Source organism: Oncorhynchus mykiss, chromosome 27, assembly GCF_057628025.1.
Source record: "Oncorhynchus mykiss isolate SJ-2025 chromosome 27, ASM5762802v1, whole genome shotgun sequence".
Classification (NCBI taxonomy): domain Eukaryota; kingdom Metazoa; phylum Chordata; class Actinopteri; order Salmoniformes; family Salmonidae; genus Oncorhynchus; species Oncorhynchus mykiss.
Genome location: NC_143048.1, coordinates 10223281 through 10236525, shown reverse-complemented (window position 1 = coordinate 10236525; position 13245 = coordinate 10223281). Strand labels below are relative to the sequence as shown.

At 43.4% G+C, this 13245-nt stretch overlaps 1 protein-coding gene across 2 annotated transcripts; it reads left to right on the top strand.

The window, feature by feature from the left end:
* Positions 1-651: 651 nt before the first annotated feature.
* LOC110507474 (5'-3' exonuclease PLD3) lies at positions 652-13222 on the top strand. 2 transcript variants are annotated; one of them, XM_036965256.2, is made up of 12 exons: positions 652-1142; positions 4768-4863; positions 4953-5003; positions 8790-8947; positions 9159-9339; positions 9435-9552; positions 9700-9827; positions 10127-10327; positions 10494-10633; positions 11009-11174; positions 11284-11383; positions 12102-13222. In XM_036965256.2, the coding sequence occupies exons 2-12, from the start codon at positions 4840-4842 to the stop codon at positions 12287-12289; spliced, it is 1455 nt and encodes a 484-aa protein (XP_036821151.1). In that variant the 5' UTR covers positions 652-1142; positions 4768-4839; the 3' UTR covers positions 12290-13222. The 2 variants fall into 2 exon arrangements, with proteins under 2 accessions (XP_036821151.1, XP_036821150.1); XM_036965255.2 differs by having other exon boundaries at positions 661-1134.
* The last annotated feature ends 23 nt before the right edge of the window (positions 13223-13245 follow it).

The following is a 13245-nucleotide window of genomic DNA, read 5'->3' as shown; positions in this document are numbered from 1 at the left end:
GTGCGTATGTGTGATGATGATGTAGATTGTTATTTTTTTCTATTATTAGCATAAATATGCATATTGTTGATGATCAACATTAATCTGAACCTAGTTGGGGGCCTCTATCGGGTTTGTGACAAAAATAAAAATACCTGCGCATATGACAGTGGGACTTCACTACATAAGGGACTTATCCATTCATTGTAGGCCTGGGCATTACCTGCTTTTGCCATCAGTCACAGTATTTGTGGATTGTTACCATAATCAGTATAATCAGATCAAATGAATAAACCCAATAGGATTTGCTATGATCTTACAGCGCCCTCGTTTGGTTGTCAAACTACATGGCGAGTACAATGAGGGGCTTTTGGTTTGATGTAGCCATAGAGTATGATAGAAGCCTCCAGTGGCCAAAAGGTCATCTTAGCGTGGACAGCGCCATTGAAGGTCTTACACCATTTTTATTGTAGTCAACTAGGTGGAACTTTCAACTTCATTGGCTGAGCCCTCCTGGTGACCCTGTTGGAGTCATGTCCAACTTGGTCATGAGGAGGGGTCAGCCAATCATGAAGAAGAAAATTGACTACTTCAAAATGTATATTGCCTCAATGGCGTTGCCCGTCCCTGTACAGATACAAAAACGAGTCCTCTATCTATCTTTATGGATGTAGCCTCTGCAGAGCCTGTCGAGTCCCCGACATCGAGATGTACCGGTTTTCAGAGGAAATGGAAAGAGAGTCTGTGACGCGACTATCCGCTTTTGGCGTTAACGTCCATCTTAACTCCTCCACATTTACTGGATTGGTTAAACAGTGCAGAAGACAACCTCACTCGGCACTTTTGCATCCTTGTCAAGATCAGTATGTAAGGCATCTACTTTCAGGCGTTAGATGCGATGCCTCACATATGACGTTGGGTTGGATTCTCATTGGTTGTTTAGGCTTGGTCATATGACCACACGCTCGAGACGGCGAACCCACTTTTTTAAGTATTTGCTCTGGTATTTTCTCATTCTGGCAATTGCATTTTGTTTATCTACATTTAGTTGTTAAAAACAATAGCCTAATGTAACCGGTGAAAACATTAACGATCATTTACATTCGGTAATTTAATCCATGAAAGATTTCACAAGGCCCGGCCGCATGATTTCAGGTATGGATGTGAGTGTCTTGTTGTTTTACTCGCTTATATAGCCTTTGATCATCTAGGCACGCTCCAAACATCGAAACATTGTTGCAACCAGTGGTGGGAAAAGTACTAATTGTCATACTTGAGTAAAAGTAAAGATACCCTAATATAAAATGACTCAAGTAAAAGTGAAAGTCACCCAGTAAAATACTACTTGAGTAAAAGTCTAAAAGTGTTTAGTTTTAAATATACTTAAGCATCAAACGTAAATGGAACTTCTAAAATGTACTTAAGTATCAAAAGTAAAAGTATAAAGCATTTCAAATTCAGTATATTAAGCAAACAAACCAGACAGCACAATTATTATTATTATTTTTTGACGGATAGCCAGGGGCACACTCCAACACTCAGACATCATTTACAAACGAAGCATTTGTGTGTAGTGAGTCAGCCAGATCAGAGGCATTAGGGATGACCAGGGATGTTCTCTTGATAAGTGTGTGAATTGGACCATTTTCCTGTCAAAATGTAATGAGTAATTTTGGGTGTCAGGGAAAATGTATGCAGTAAAAAGTACATTATTATCTTTATGGAATGTGGTAAAGTAAAAGTTGGCAAAAATATATTTAGTAAAGTACATATACCCCCAAAAACTACGTAAGTAGTACTTTAAAGTATTTTTAATTAAGTATTTAACTCCACTGGTTGCAACAATGTTATGGCTAAAATGTAACCGCTGCAATACTCATGCAATGTGATATCCAATTGATTGACAAGTTCAGCAAATAAAAACAGGAAATTGACTCATAGGCCTACACTAGGTGTTCAGAACACTTTCAATATGCATAGGCAATTGGTGGTTACGACACTCAATTTACTGACAAGGGAGAAAGAGGAACATAAACACAAAATCTGAAACAATATGTTTTATCAAGTCTTTATTTCACTGTTACCATGGATATGGGGACCTACGCATAACCGTGTTTGTCTATGACTCAATGCCAATTACCATGGGGCAAGCTCCAAATGTAGTCATCTTATCTTCCATAATGACATGGTCATTGAAGATAACCATTTAAGGGTAAAGTTTGAAATAAGTAGCATTTTCTCTAACGCTGACTCGCCTCATAAGCGTTCTTCCTCGTATTTACCCTACAAATGTAGTTATTCATACAAAGAGATAGACTAGGCCAGCCACAAGACTATGTTTTGTTTTGTCTTGTTGAATTTAGCACTAACAATATGCCATTTGTTTGACTAAAAGCACTTGTTATTTGTGTCTTTGAGAACCAGTCATTAGCAAAGCAAACAATGGTCAACATGATTCTGATAACATCTTGCCTTTAAGTTCGTACAGCTTGATAGCCTATTCATAGTCACTAGAGTCCTGCCCTCAGTCGAGACTTCCCACTCGTGACTTGCAGCTCTGAAACAGCTCATTTAACTTCTCCTCAGAAACTGATATGTTTAAGCGTATCTAAGATGCTTCTGCTTTTCTGGAACATTTTGTCCAGAAATGGCGTATTATCTTATTGGAGTCATGAGCATAGGAAATGTGTTCCACATATTAAATGTCAAGCCACAAGATGTGCTCTGGAGTATCTCGTGCTGTTTGTCAAATGATACAGTGCATTTGGAAAGTATTCAGGCCCCTTGATTTTTTCCCCCACATTTTGTTATGTTACGGCCTTATTATAAAATTGATTAAATTAATTTAATCTTCATCAACCTACACACAATACCCCATAATAACAAAGCAAAAACAGGTTTAGAAATTTGAGCAAATTTGTAAAAATAAATTAATAATAAATGGAAAACACATTTTCACAAGTATTCAGACCCTTTACTCTGTACTTTGTTGAAGCAACTTTGGCAGCGGTTACAGCCTTGAGTCTTCTTGGGTATTATGCTACAAGCTTGGCACGCCTGTATTTGGGGAGTTTCTCCCATCCTTCTCTGCAGATCCTCTCAAGCTCTGTCATGTTGGATGGGGAGCGTCGCTGTACAGCTATTTTCAGGTCTCTCCAGAGATGTTCGATTGGGTTCAAGTCAAGGCTCTGGCTGGGCCATCAAGGAAATTCAGAGACTTGTACTGAAGCCACTCCTGCATTGTCTTGGCTGTGTGCTTAGCATCGTTGTCCTGTTGGAAGGTGAACCTTCGCCCCAATCTGAGGTCCTGAGCATTCTGGAGAAGGTTTTCATCAAGAATCTCTCTGTACTTTGCTCCGTTTATTTTTCCCTCGATCCTGACTAGTCGCACAGTTGCTGCCACTGAAAAACATCCCCACAGCATGATGCTGCATCCACCATGCTTCACTGTAGGGATGGTATTGGCCAGGTGAAGAGCGGTGCCTAGTTTCCTCCAGAAGTGACGCTTGGCATTCAGGCCAAAAAGTAAAATCTTGGTTTCTCATGGTCAGAGTCCTTTAGGTGCCGTTTGGCAAACTCCAAGTGTGTTGTCATGTGCCTTTTACTGAAGAGTGTCTTCCGTCTGGCCAGGCTACCATAAAGGCCTGATTGGTGGAGTGCTGCAGAGATGATTGTCCTTCTGGAAAGTTCTCCCATCTCCACAGAGGAACTCTGGAGCTCTGTCAGTGACTATCGGGTTCTTCGTCACCTCTCTGCCCAAGGCCCTTCTCCCCTGATTGCTTAGTTTGGCCGGGCGGCCAACTCTTGGAAGAGTCTTGGTGGTTCTAAACTTCTTCCATTTAAGAATGATGGAGGCCACTGTGTTCTTGGGGACCTTCATTGCTCCAGAAATGTGCTTCGACACAATCCTGTCTCGGAGCTCTAAGGACCATTCCTTCAACCTCATGGCTCATGGTTTTTGCTCTGACATGCACTGTTAACTGTGGGACCTTATATAGACAGGTTTGTGCCTTTCCAAATCATGTCCAATCAATCATTAAGGATGATTAATGGAAACAGGATGCACCTGAGCTCAATTTCTTGTCTCATTGCAAAGGGTCTGAATACTTACCTAAATAAGGTATTGCTGTTTTAAAACAAATATAAATTAGCAGACATTTCTAAAAACCTGCTTTGTCGTTATGGGGTATTGTGTTTAGATAAATAAAATAAAAAAAAAATAAAAAATAAAAAAATCAATTTTAGAATCAGGGGCACAACAAAATTTGGAAAATTCAAGGGCTCTGCATACTTTCTGCATGCACTGTATGTAAAGTGTGCACTGTATGTAAAGTGTGCACCATATAGGCCTGTGCATTATCTTGAACACCTGCCTGCAAACACTCCTGGCCTGTAGCTTTGAAGTCAGTCATTCTTCTATAGTGTTAATGACACCTTGAACTTTCTTTATTATGAATAAGTCTTGACAGAATTGGGGGTGGGGCTGGGGGGGCAGCAGAGGTAGTGTGGAGACGATGGTATGTCGTCTGTGGAATAACACTACTGACTGAGAGTACTGTATTCCACCATTCATTGTGATATAGGGGCTCAGTGAGTAAGGTCACTCATCAGGCACTATAGAGATACAGCTCAACATGTTTCCTGTCACTTCAACCACAAACAGCAAGGCACTTATCCCTGATTGCTCCTGTAAGTCACTCTGGATAAGAGTGTCAGCTAAAGGACTAGAATTAAAAACTATAGCTGGGTCTTAAATGATTTGATGTAATTTTCTTCTGTTCTGTTTAGAGCCTTTTCTGAGCTGCATTTTCTGATCGGAATCCTGAAGAACTTTGTCAAAAGAGACAGTACTCTGTAACCATGATTTCTGATATTCCCTATGAGGTAAGGTTTTTGTCAGTACTGTTGTCATAAGTTTTGACCGAATTTTGTGTCTCAGTTTTCTAACCCCTTAATATCTTCTTCTGGTGCAGATGTGTAATGTGGAGTCGAGGAGAGAAGAGTCCTGCAGGAAAGCACAGATGGTATCCAATATTAATGACATTTACCAAGCAACCTAATGAAAATGGTGTGAAAAGATGATTAGTCAGTGGCCAAGGTTGTGAGTTAAAAGGGAATGTGCCCTAAATACATTTTCATGTGTATTTCTAGTCAATCCACTACGCATATCATAATTTAGCATACGGTTGCATCATAGCTATCGAAACACCCCGTGTGTCAAAAAGTTGCATTTAACACTTTACACTTCTATCCTGCTCTTCTATGCCAGTGATTATTAGAAAGCAGCACAACTTACGTTGGGCATGTAATTCAAATTATCTTCTGTGACCAATGTTTAATAGAGCCCTGCCTGAGCTTTACCCATGCCTGCAACGTTCAGGCCCTACTCTCCCCAGGCCAGATTGCTTCTGCCTGAAATAATTATTAAAATCCATTAGCTGCTCCTCTCTCTATGTCACCCGCTCCACCCGAGTATCCATAGCAACGGCTCTGCTTAGGCTGCTCATTGATGAAACATGAGCGAGCACTGAGCACGGCTGTTAAGCTGCTGTTCTTCACTCTAAACTGCGACAAAACTCAAAGAACATTATTATTTTTTGATGAGGTTTAAGCACTTTTGACACCTACACGTTAACCAAGTTCAACCCACACGTCAGTTTACTTCGGACACTGGACAAGGACCAATCCCTGTCATTCGCATGAAGAAGAGATGGAGATATTAGGGACGTAGGTCGGGGTGCCTTGTAAGGATCCGATGGTGAGTGGGTAATCCGCCTGTACCATCAGTCCTATTAGCCAACGTGTAATCGTTGGATAATAAAATGTATGAGCTCCGATCAAGACTAACCTACCAACGAGACATTAAAAACTGTAATATCTTATGTTTCACAGAGTCATGGCTAAAAGACGACATGGATAACATACAGCTGGCTGGGTTTTCCATGCATCGGCAAGATAGAACAGCTACCTCCTGTAAGACAAGGGGTGGCAGTCTGTGTCTATTTGTAAATAACAGCTGGTGCACAAAATCTAATATGAAGAAAATCTCAAGGTTTTGCTCGCCTGAGGTAGAGTATCTCATGATAAGCTGTAGACCACACTATTTACCAAGAGAGTTTTCATCTATATTTTTCTATTTACCACCACAAACCGATGCTGACACTAAGACTGCACCCAACGAGCTGTGTAAATGCCATAAGCAAAGAAGAAAATGATTGTCCAGAGGTGGCGCTCATAGAGGCCAGAGACTTTAATACAGGCAAACTTTCTACCATCATGTTACATGTGCAACCAGGTGAGAAAAAAATCTACACCACCTTTACTTCACACACAGAGATGCGTACAAAGCTCGCCCTCCATTTGGCAAATCTGACCATACCTCTATCCTCCTGATTCCTGCTTAAAAGCAAAAACTAAAGCAGGAAGTACCAGTGACTCGGTCAATACAGAAGTGGTCAGATGAAGCAGATTCTAAGCTACAGGACTGTTTTGCTAGCACAGACTGGAATATGTTCCGGGATTCTTCCGACGTCATCCCCACACTGACCGTACATACCCCAACTAGAAGCCATGGATTACAGGCAACATCCACACTTAGCTAAAGGGTAGAGCTGCTGCTTTCAAGGAGCGGGACTCTAACCCGGAAGCTTATAAGAAATCCCGCTATGCCCTCCGACGAACCATCAAATTGGCAAAGTGTCAATACAGGAGTAAGATTTAATCCTGATGTGTCAGGGCTTGCAAACTATTACGATCTACATAGGGAAGCACAGCCGCGAGCTGCCAAAGTGACACGAGCCTACCAGACGAGCCAAATTACTTCTATGCTCGCTCCGAGGCAAGCAACACTGAAGCATGCATGAGAGCTCCAGATGACTGTGTGATCACTCTCTCCGTAGCCGATGTGAGTAAGACCTTTAAACAGGTCAACATACACAAGGCCGCAGGGCCAGACGGATTACCAGGATGTGTACTCCGAGCATGCGCTGACTAACTGGCAAGTGTCTTCACTGACATTTTCAACCTGTGCCTGACCGAGTCTATAATAACAACATGTTTCAAGCAGACCACCAAAGTCTCTGTGCCCAAGAACACCAAGGTAACCTGCCTAAATGACTACCAACCCGTAGCACTCATGTCTGTAGCCATGAAGTGCTTTGAAAGGCTGGTCATGGCTCACATCAACACCATTACCCCAGAAACCCAAGACCCACTCCAATTTGCATACCGCCCCAACAGATCCACAGATGACGCAATCTCTTTTGCACTCCACACTGCCCTTTCCCACCTGGACAAAAGGAACACCTACGTGAGAATGCTATTCCTTAACTACAGCTCAGAGTTCAACACCAGAGTACCCTCAATGCTCATCAATAAGCTAAGGACCTTGGGACTAAAGACCTTACTCTGCAACTGGATCCTGGACTTCCTGACAGGCTGCCCCCAGGTGGTAAGGGTAGGTAACAACACATCTGCCATGCTGATAATCAACATGGGGATGACCCCTCAGAGGTGCGTTCTCAGTCCCCTCCTGTACTCCCTATTCACTCATGAATGCATGGCCAAACATGACTCCAACAGCATCATTAAGTTTGCCGATGACACAACAGTGGTAGGCCTGATCACCGACAATGATGAGACAGCCTATAGGAAGGAGGTCAGAGACCTGGCAGTGTGGTGCCAGGATAACAACCTCTCCCACAATGTGATGAAGACAAAAGAGATGATCGTGGACTACAGGAAAAGGAGGGCCGAGCACGCCCCCATTCTCATCGACTGGGCTGTAGTGGAGCAGGTTGAGAGCTTCAAGTTCCTTGGTGTCCACATCACCAACAAACTATCATGCTCCAAACACACCAAGACAGTCGTGAAGAGGGCACGACAACGCCTATTCCCCCTCAGGAGACTGAAAAGATTTGGCATGCGTCCTCAGATCCTCAAAAGGTTCTACAGCTGCACCATCGAGAGCATCCTAACTGGTTGCATGACCTCCTGGTATGGCAACTGCTCGGCCTCTGACAGCAAGGCACTACATAGGGTAGTGTGTACGGCCCAGTACATCACTGGTGTCAAGCTTCCTGCCATCCAGGACCTCTATACCAGGTGGTGTCAGAGGAAGGCCCTAAAAATTGCCAAAGACTCCAGCCACCCTAGTCATAGACTGTTGCTCTTTGATACCACACAGCAAGTGGTACCTGAGCGTGAAGTCTATGTCCAAAAGGCTTCATGACAGCTTCTCGCCATAAGACTTCTGAACAGCTAATCAAATGGCTACCCGGACTATTTTCATTGACCCCCCCCCCCCCCCCCCCCCTCCCATTTTTACGCTGTTGCTACTCTCTCTTTATTATCTATGCATAGTCACTTTACCTTTACCTACATGTACATATTACCTCAATTACCTCCACGAACCTGTGCCCACGTTGACTCTGTACCGGTACCCCCTGTATATAGCCTCACTACTGTTCTTTTATTGTTGCTCTTTAATATATTGTTATATTAAATATTGTTTTCAACTTTATTATTTTTTCAATGTGTATATATATATTTATTTATGTTTTACTTCATTTTATTTTAGTAAGTACTGTCTTAACGCTTATTTTTCTTAACTGCATTGTTGGTTGAGAGCTTGTAAGTAAGCATTTCACTGTAAGGTCTACTGCACCTGTATTCGGTGCATGTGACAAATACAATTTGATTTTATTCTATTCAACCTCAGTTCCATAACCGTTATCTCATTCCTCTTTGGTCAGGATGGTCTGGTCAGGGTCACCTCTACATGACTATGCTCATGCCATCTCTGTGTGTAGTATTATAGGTGTCTGCTGGGTCTCACTGGGGTGGTCAGTCTGCTATTGGCTGCCGTGTTCCTCCAGACCCTGCTGCTTCCCGTGGTTAACTCCTCCCCAAACAAGCCCGGCTTCCAGCTCCCACTTCCTCTCACTGACACCTGCACCGACCCCTGCAAGTGAGTGGGCCTCTGTACAATGTCTAATTTCCCACTGTTTGGGTGCTCACTGTAAACATCTTATTCTGCTCATTCATTCTCTATCATTCTGCAGCTTTAACTCCTTTGTGGTTACGTGGTTAACCACCATTGTCATGCTTTGCAGAACAGGTGCTATCATTAACTGTTCAAGGGTTTAGTAAAACAATGACGCTTCCTTTTTCTCTTCCAGAATCGTTCTATTGGAGAGCATCCCAGAGGGGTTAGAGTTCAATTCTAGTGTCACCAACCCATCCATCTACCAGGCTTGGCTAAACCTGATTAGTGAGGCTCGCAGTAGCGTGGACATTGCGTCTTTCTATTGGACGCTCACCAACAAGGACACAGGCTCTCATGAGCCAACGGCGGATCAGGTGAGTGTGTTCTGTGATTGGCAGGCAATGCGATGCAGTTCTAACCTGTGGGCAGTTGTGGCTTATTTTAGTCTAAACAGTTGTTTCGTCTATAGGGTGAGGATGTCCTGAATAGGCTAGCTCAGGTGTCTAGGAAACTCTCTGTCCGCATCGCTGTAAATACACCAACAGAGTCCCAACATCACGAAGACCTCATTCTATTACAAAGTTCTGGTAAGGGGTTCTCTGACCGTGCATTTATGTTTTCAATTCCATTGAATTTGCACAAGTTAATTTGACCGCAATCAAGCTGCTAACTACAGATAAGGAAGTATTACTTTGTTTGATTTTTGTGGTGATAATGGTAGCTCATTTTTTTAGGTGCTGATGTAAGAGCCGTGAACATGCGGAATTTGACCACTGGAGTACTTCACACCAAGTTCTGGGTGGTGGACAGGAAGCACATCTACATTGGCAGTGCCAACATGGACTGGAGGTCCCTTACCCAGGTGAGTCTCCTCTGTGCCCTCACACTCAGCCTCACCCCCATATTATAATATATATTTTTTTAAAGTTAACAATAAAACAATGTGTTGTTCAAAAATGAAAATGTAACTATACGAGTCCCTTAAACTATTCGAAAAGTTATTGTTGTGTTTTTTTTGGAGGATGTAATCCTATTTCCTTGTTATTTTAAAGTGTAAACATTATATCGGAAGTTTGGAGTGTCAGGGTATTGTCTAAAATGTACACATCAAGTGTTGGGAAAGTAGCTTTGGTTCAGTCCGTCCCCTGTTGTCCTGTTTAGGTGAAGGAGCTGGGGGCTGTGGTGTACAACTGCAGCTGCTTGGCTGCAGACCTGGGGAAGATCTTCGAGGCCTACTGGTACCTTGGGCAAAAAGACACACCCATCCCGTCCCCTTGGCCCAGCAGTTTCAACACTCTTTACAATAAGGACTCGCCCCTACAGTTACCACTCAACGGCACAGCCTCCCACGTGTATCTGACAGTGAGAATAGACTAAACGTGCACATTTTCAATAATCCAATAATTTAATCATATAATACAAATTGTACCGGTTTGTGAAGTCTCGTTATGGAATTCCCCATTTTCATTTTCTCTGGTCCTATGTTAGACATATTACTATACTTAATTTGACTGTGCTGTACCTTCAGAGTTCTCCACCATCTTTCTGTGCTGCTGGGAGGACCGGAGACCTCCAGTCTATTCTCAGTGTGATGGAGGACGCACAGGAGTTTATCTACATCGCTGTCATGAACTACCTGCCCACCATGGAGTTCTCGCGACCCAAACGGTCAGCCTTCTGTTTTAATGTATTAACCTCACCAAAGTTTACGATATGTATTCGGTTTATAATTAATAAAGCACACAAGGCTTAGAGCTCCCGAGTGGCGCAGCGGTCTAAGGCACTGCATCTCAGTGCCAGAGGCGTTACTACAGTCCCTAGTTTGAATCCAGGCTGTGTCACATCCGGCCGTGATTGGGAGTCCCTTAGGGAGGCGCACAATTGGCCCAGCGTCGGATGGGTTTGGCTGGCGTAGGCCATCATTGTGAATAATAATTTGTTCTTAACTGACTTGCCTAGTTAAATAAAGATAACAATTTTCTACAAAAATAATAATTTGCCCATATGACTCTGGCCTAACCCTCTGTGTGGCGCCCTCTGCAGGTACTGGGCAGAAATTGACACTCAGATCAGACGTGTGGCATACGAGAAGCGGCTGAAGGTGCGTCTGCTCATCAGCTGTTGGGCCAGCACTTCGCCTGTCATGATCCCCTTCCTGAAAGCCTTGGATTCAATGCAGAAACCCAAGGCCAAGCTGGATGTCCAGGTGGTGAGTAGGACCTCTCGCTACTCATGCACTTTACTTATCATCATTGATATGGTAAGGTCCTCCACAAGAGCAATTGTTAAATATTAAACTCTTCTTCACTGTTTCACAGAAACTCTTTGTGGTGCCAGCCAATCCCAAGCAGAAAGAAATCCCCTTTGCCAGGGTCAACCATAACAAGTACATGGTGACGGACAAGGTTGCCTACATAGGTGATTCCGCTCTCTCCTAGATAACACGTGCACCAGTCATGTGTAACAGTATAAATTTAGACCGTCCCCTCGCCCATACCCGGGCGCGAACCAGGGACCTTCTGCACACATCAACAACAGTCACCCACGAAGTGTCGTTACCCATCGCTCCACAAAAGCCGCGGCCCTTGCAGAGCAAGGGGAACAACTACTTCAAGGTCTCAGAGCAAGTGACGTCACTGATTGAAACGCTATTTAGCGTACACCGCTAACTAAGCTAGCCGTTTCACATCCGTTACACTCACCCCCCTTTTGACCTCCTCCTTTTCCGCAGCAACCAGTAATCCGGGTCAACAGCATCAATGTAACAGTATAAATTTAGACCGTCCTCTCGCCCATACCCGGGCGCGAACTAGGGTCCTTCTGCACACATCAACAACTGACACCCTCGAAGCATCGTTACCCATCGCTCCACAAAAGCCGCGGCCCTTGCAGAGCAAGGGGAACAACTACTTCAAGGTCTCAGAGCAAGTGACGTCACTGATTGAAACGCTATTTAGCGCACACCGCTAACTAAGCTAGCCGTTTCACATCCGTTACACATGCTACTGTATAATGCCAATTAACAATTGCTGATGTTAAAACCAGAGGTAACTTCTCTGACGTTATGCACAACCTACAAAGTCAGATCCCATGCACTATAAAATGCAACGTTATTGTGTTTCCCATTGATCACCAGGTACCTCTAACTGGTCTGGAGACTATTTTGTGAACACTGCTGGATCGGCTCTGGTGGTGAACCAAACGTCTGCCCAGTCAGTGGAGCCTACGGTCCAGGCACAACTACAGGCCGTGTTCGAAAGGGACTGGGACTCTGGCTACAGCACCCCAATCCACCAGCACACCGACCTCAAAATGGTGTGTTAGATACAATACTACACTCTAGACCAGGGGTTCCCAACTCCAGTCCAGACCCCCAATTGCACACATTTTTGCTGTAGCCTCTGGCAAATTTGGGGGGGATTCAACTCCTTGAGGGCCTGATGATTAGTTGGCAAGTTCAATCTGGTGTGCTTGTCTGGGGCTACAATACAAAAGTCTACTGTTTGAAATACTCGAAGCCTGGAGTTTGGAACCCCCACTCTAGAATGTTACAGGGCCTGTGTCCTCCAAGCCAGCATGGGGAGGAATGGATTCTAATCAGCAGGTGTTTCTGGGATGATTTCTTAAATTGCAGCACATTTTTTAAAATTGTTATAATTGCAGGAGTAGCAGGAGATATGTACTGTAGCAGAAGGTGGGTAAAACGATGCTGACCTCTGCAGCGTCAATGGGTCTATCACATCAATGATCAAAAGACAAGCCTGTGTGTTAACAATAAGGCATTATCAGCTTCAACTCCTCGGGAATAAATCCCAGTGAATCTCAGGGAGGTTGCTATATTACGTGTTGAATGTTTGGACTGATGTTTCTTGGCATGCTGGTTTGATCCTTTTATTCTTTATAATGTATGTTTGGTGTGTTGTGCCTCGTTTTTCTATGCAGCCTAGACTAGTTTTTTTTAATTCAATCATTCTGAATCCTAGCTTTAAAACTAGTATGTTTCCCATAGGATTGTGCAGCAACTGATTTCATGTGTGCAATTAAGTCCAGAATTTCTTTTTCTGGAATTTGCACTGCGTGGAGTGTCTAATATGACTAGTACAGTGGAGAATGTTACAGCAACTGTCAAAGTACTTAAGTGTTTAAAAGCACTGCACTGTGTATTATTTGGCGAGCACTGTTACTGTACAATATTGATCACATTTTGTACACACTTCTTCCTTTGTAGTAATGTCCCTAATAAATTGAATTTAAACAGTTGTCTGTCATTTCATTTCTAG

Coding starts and splice junctions, on each gene's coding strand:
- LOC110507474 (XM_036965256.2), top strand. CDS start 4,840: ATGATTTCTGATATTCCCTATGAG. Junction 9,828..10,126: donor ACTGGAGGTCCCTTACCCAG/GTGAGTCTCCTC, acceptor TGTCCTGTTTAG/GTGAAGGAGCTGGGGGCTGT. Junction 11,175..11,283: donor CCAAGCTGGATGTCCAGGTG/GTGAGTAGGACC, acceptor ACTGTTTCACAG/AAACTCTTTGTGGTGCCAGC.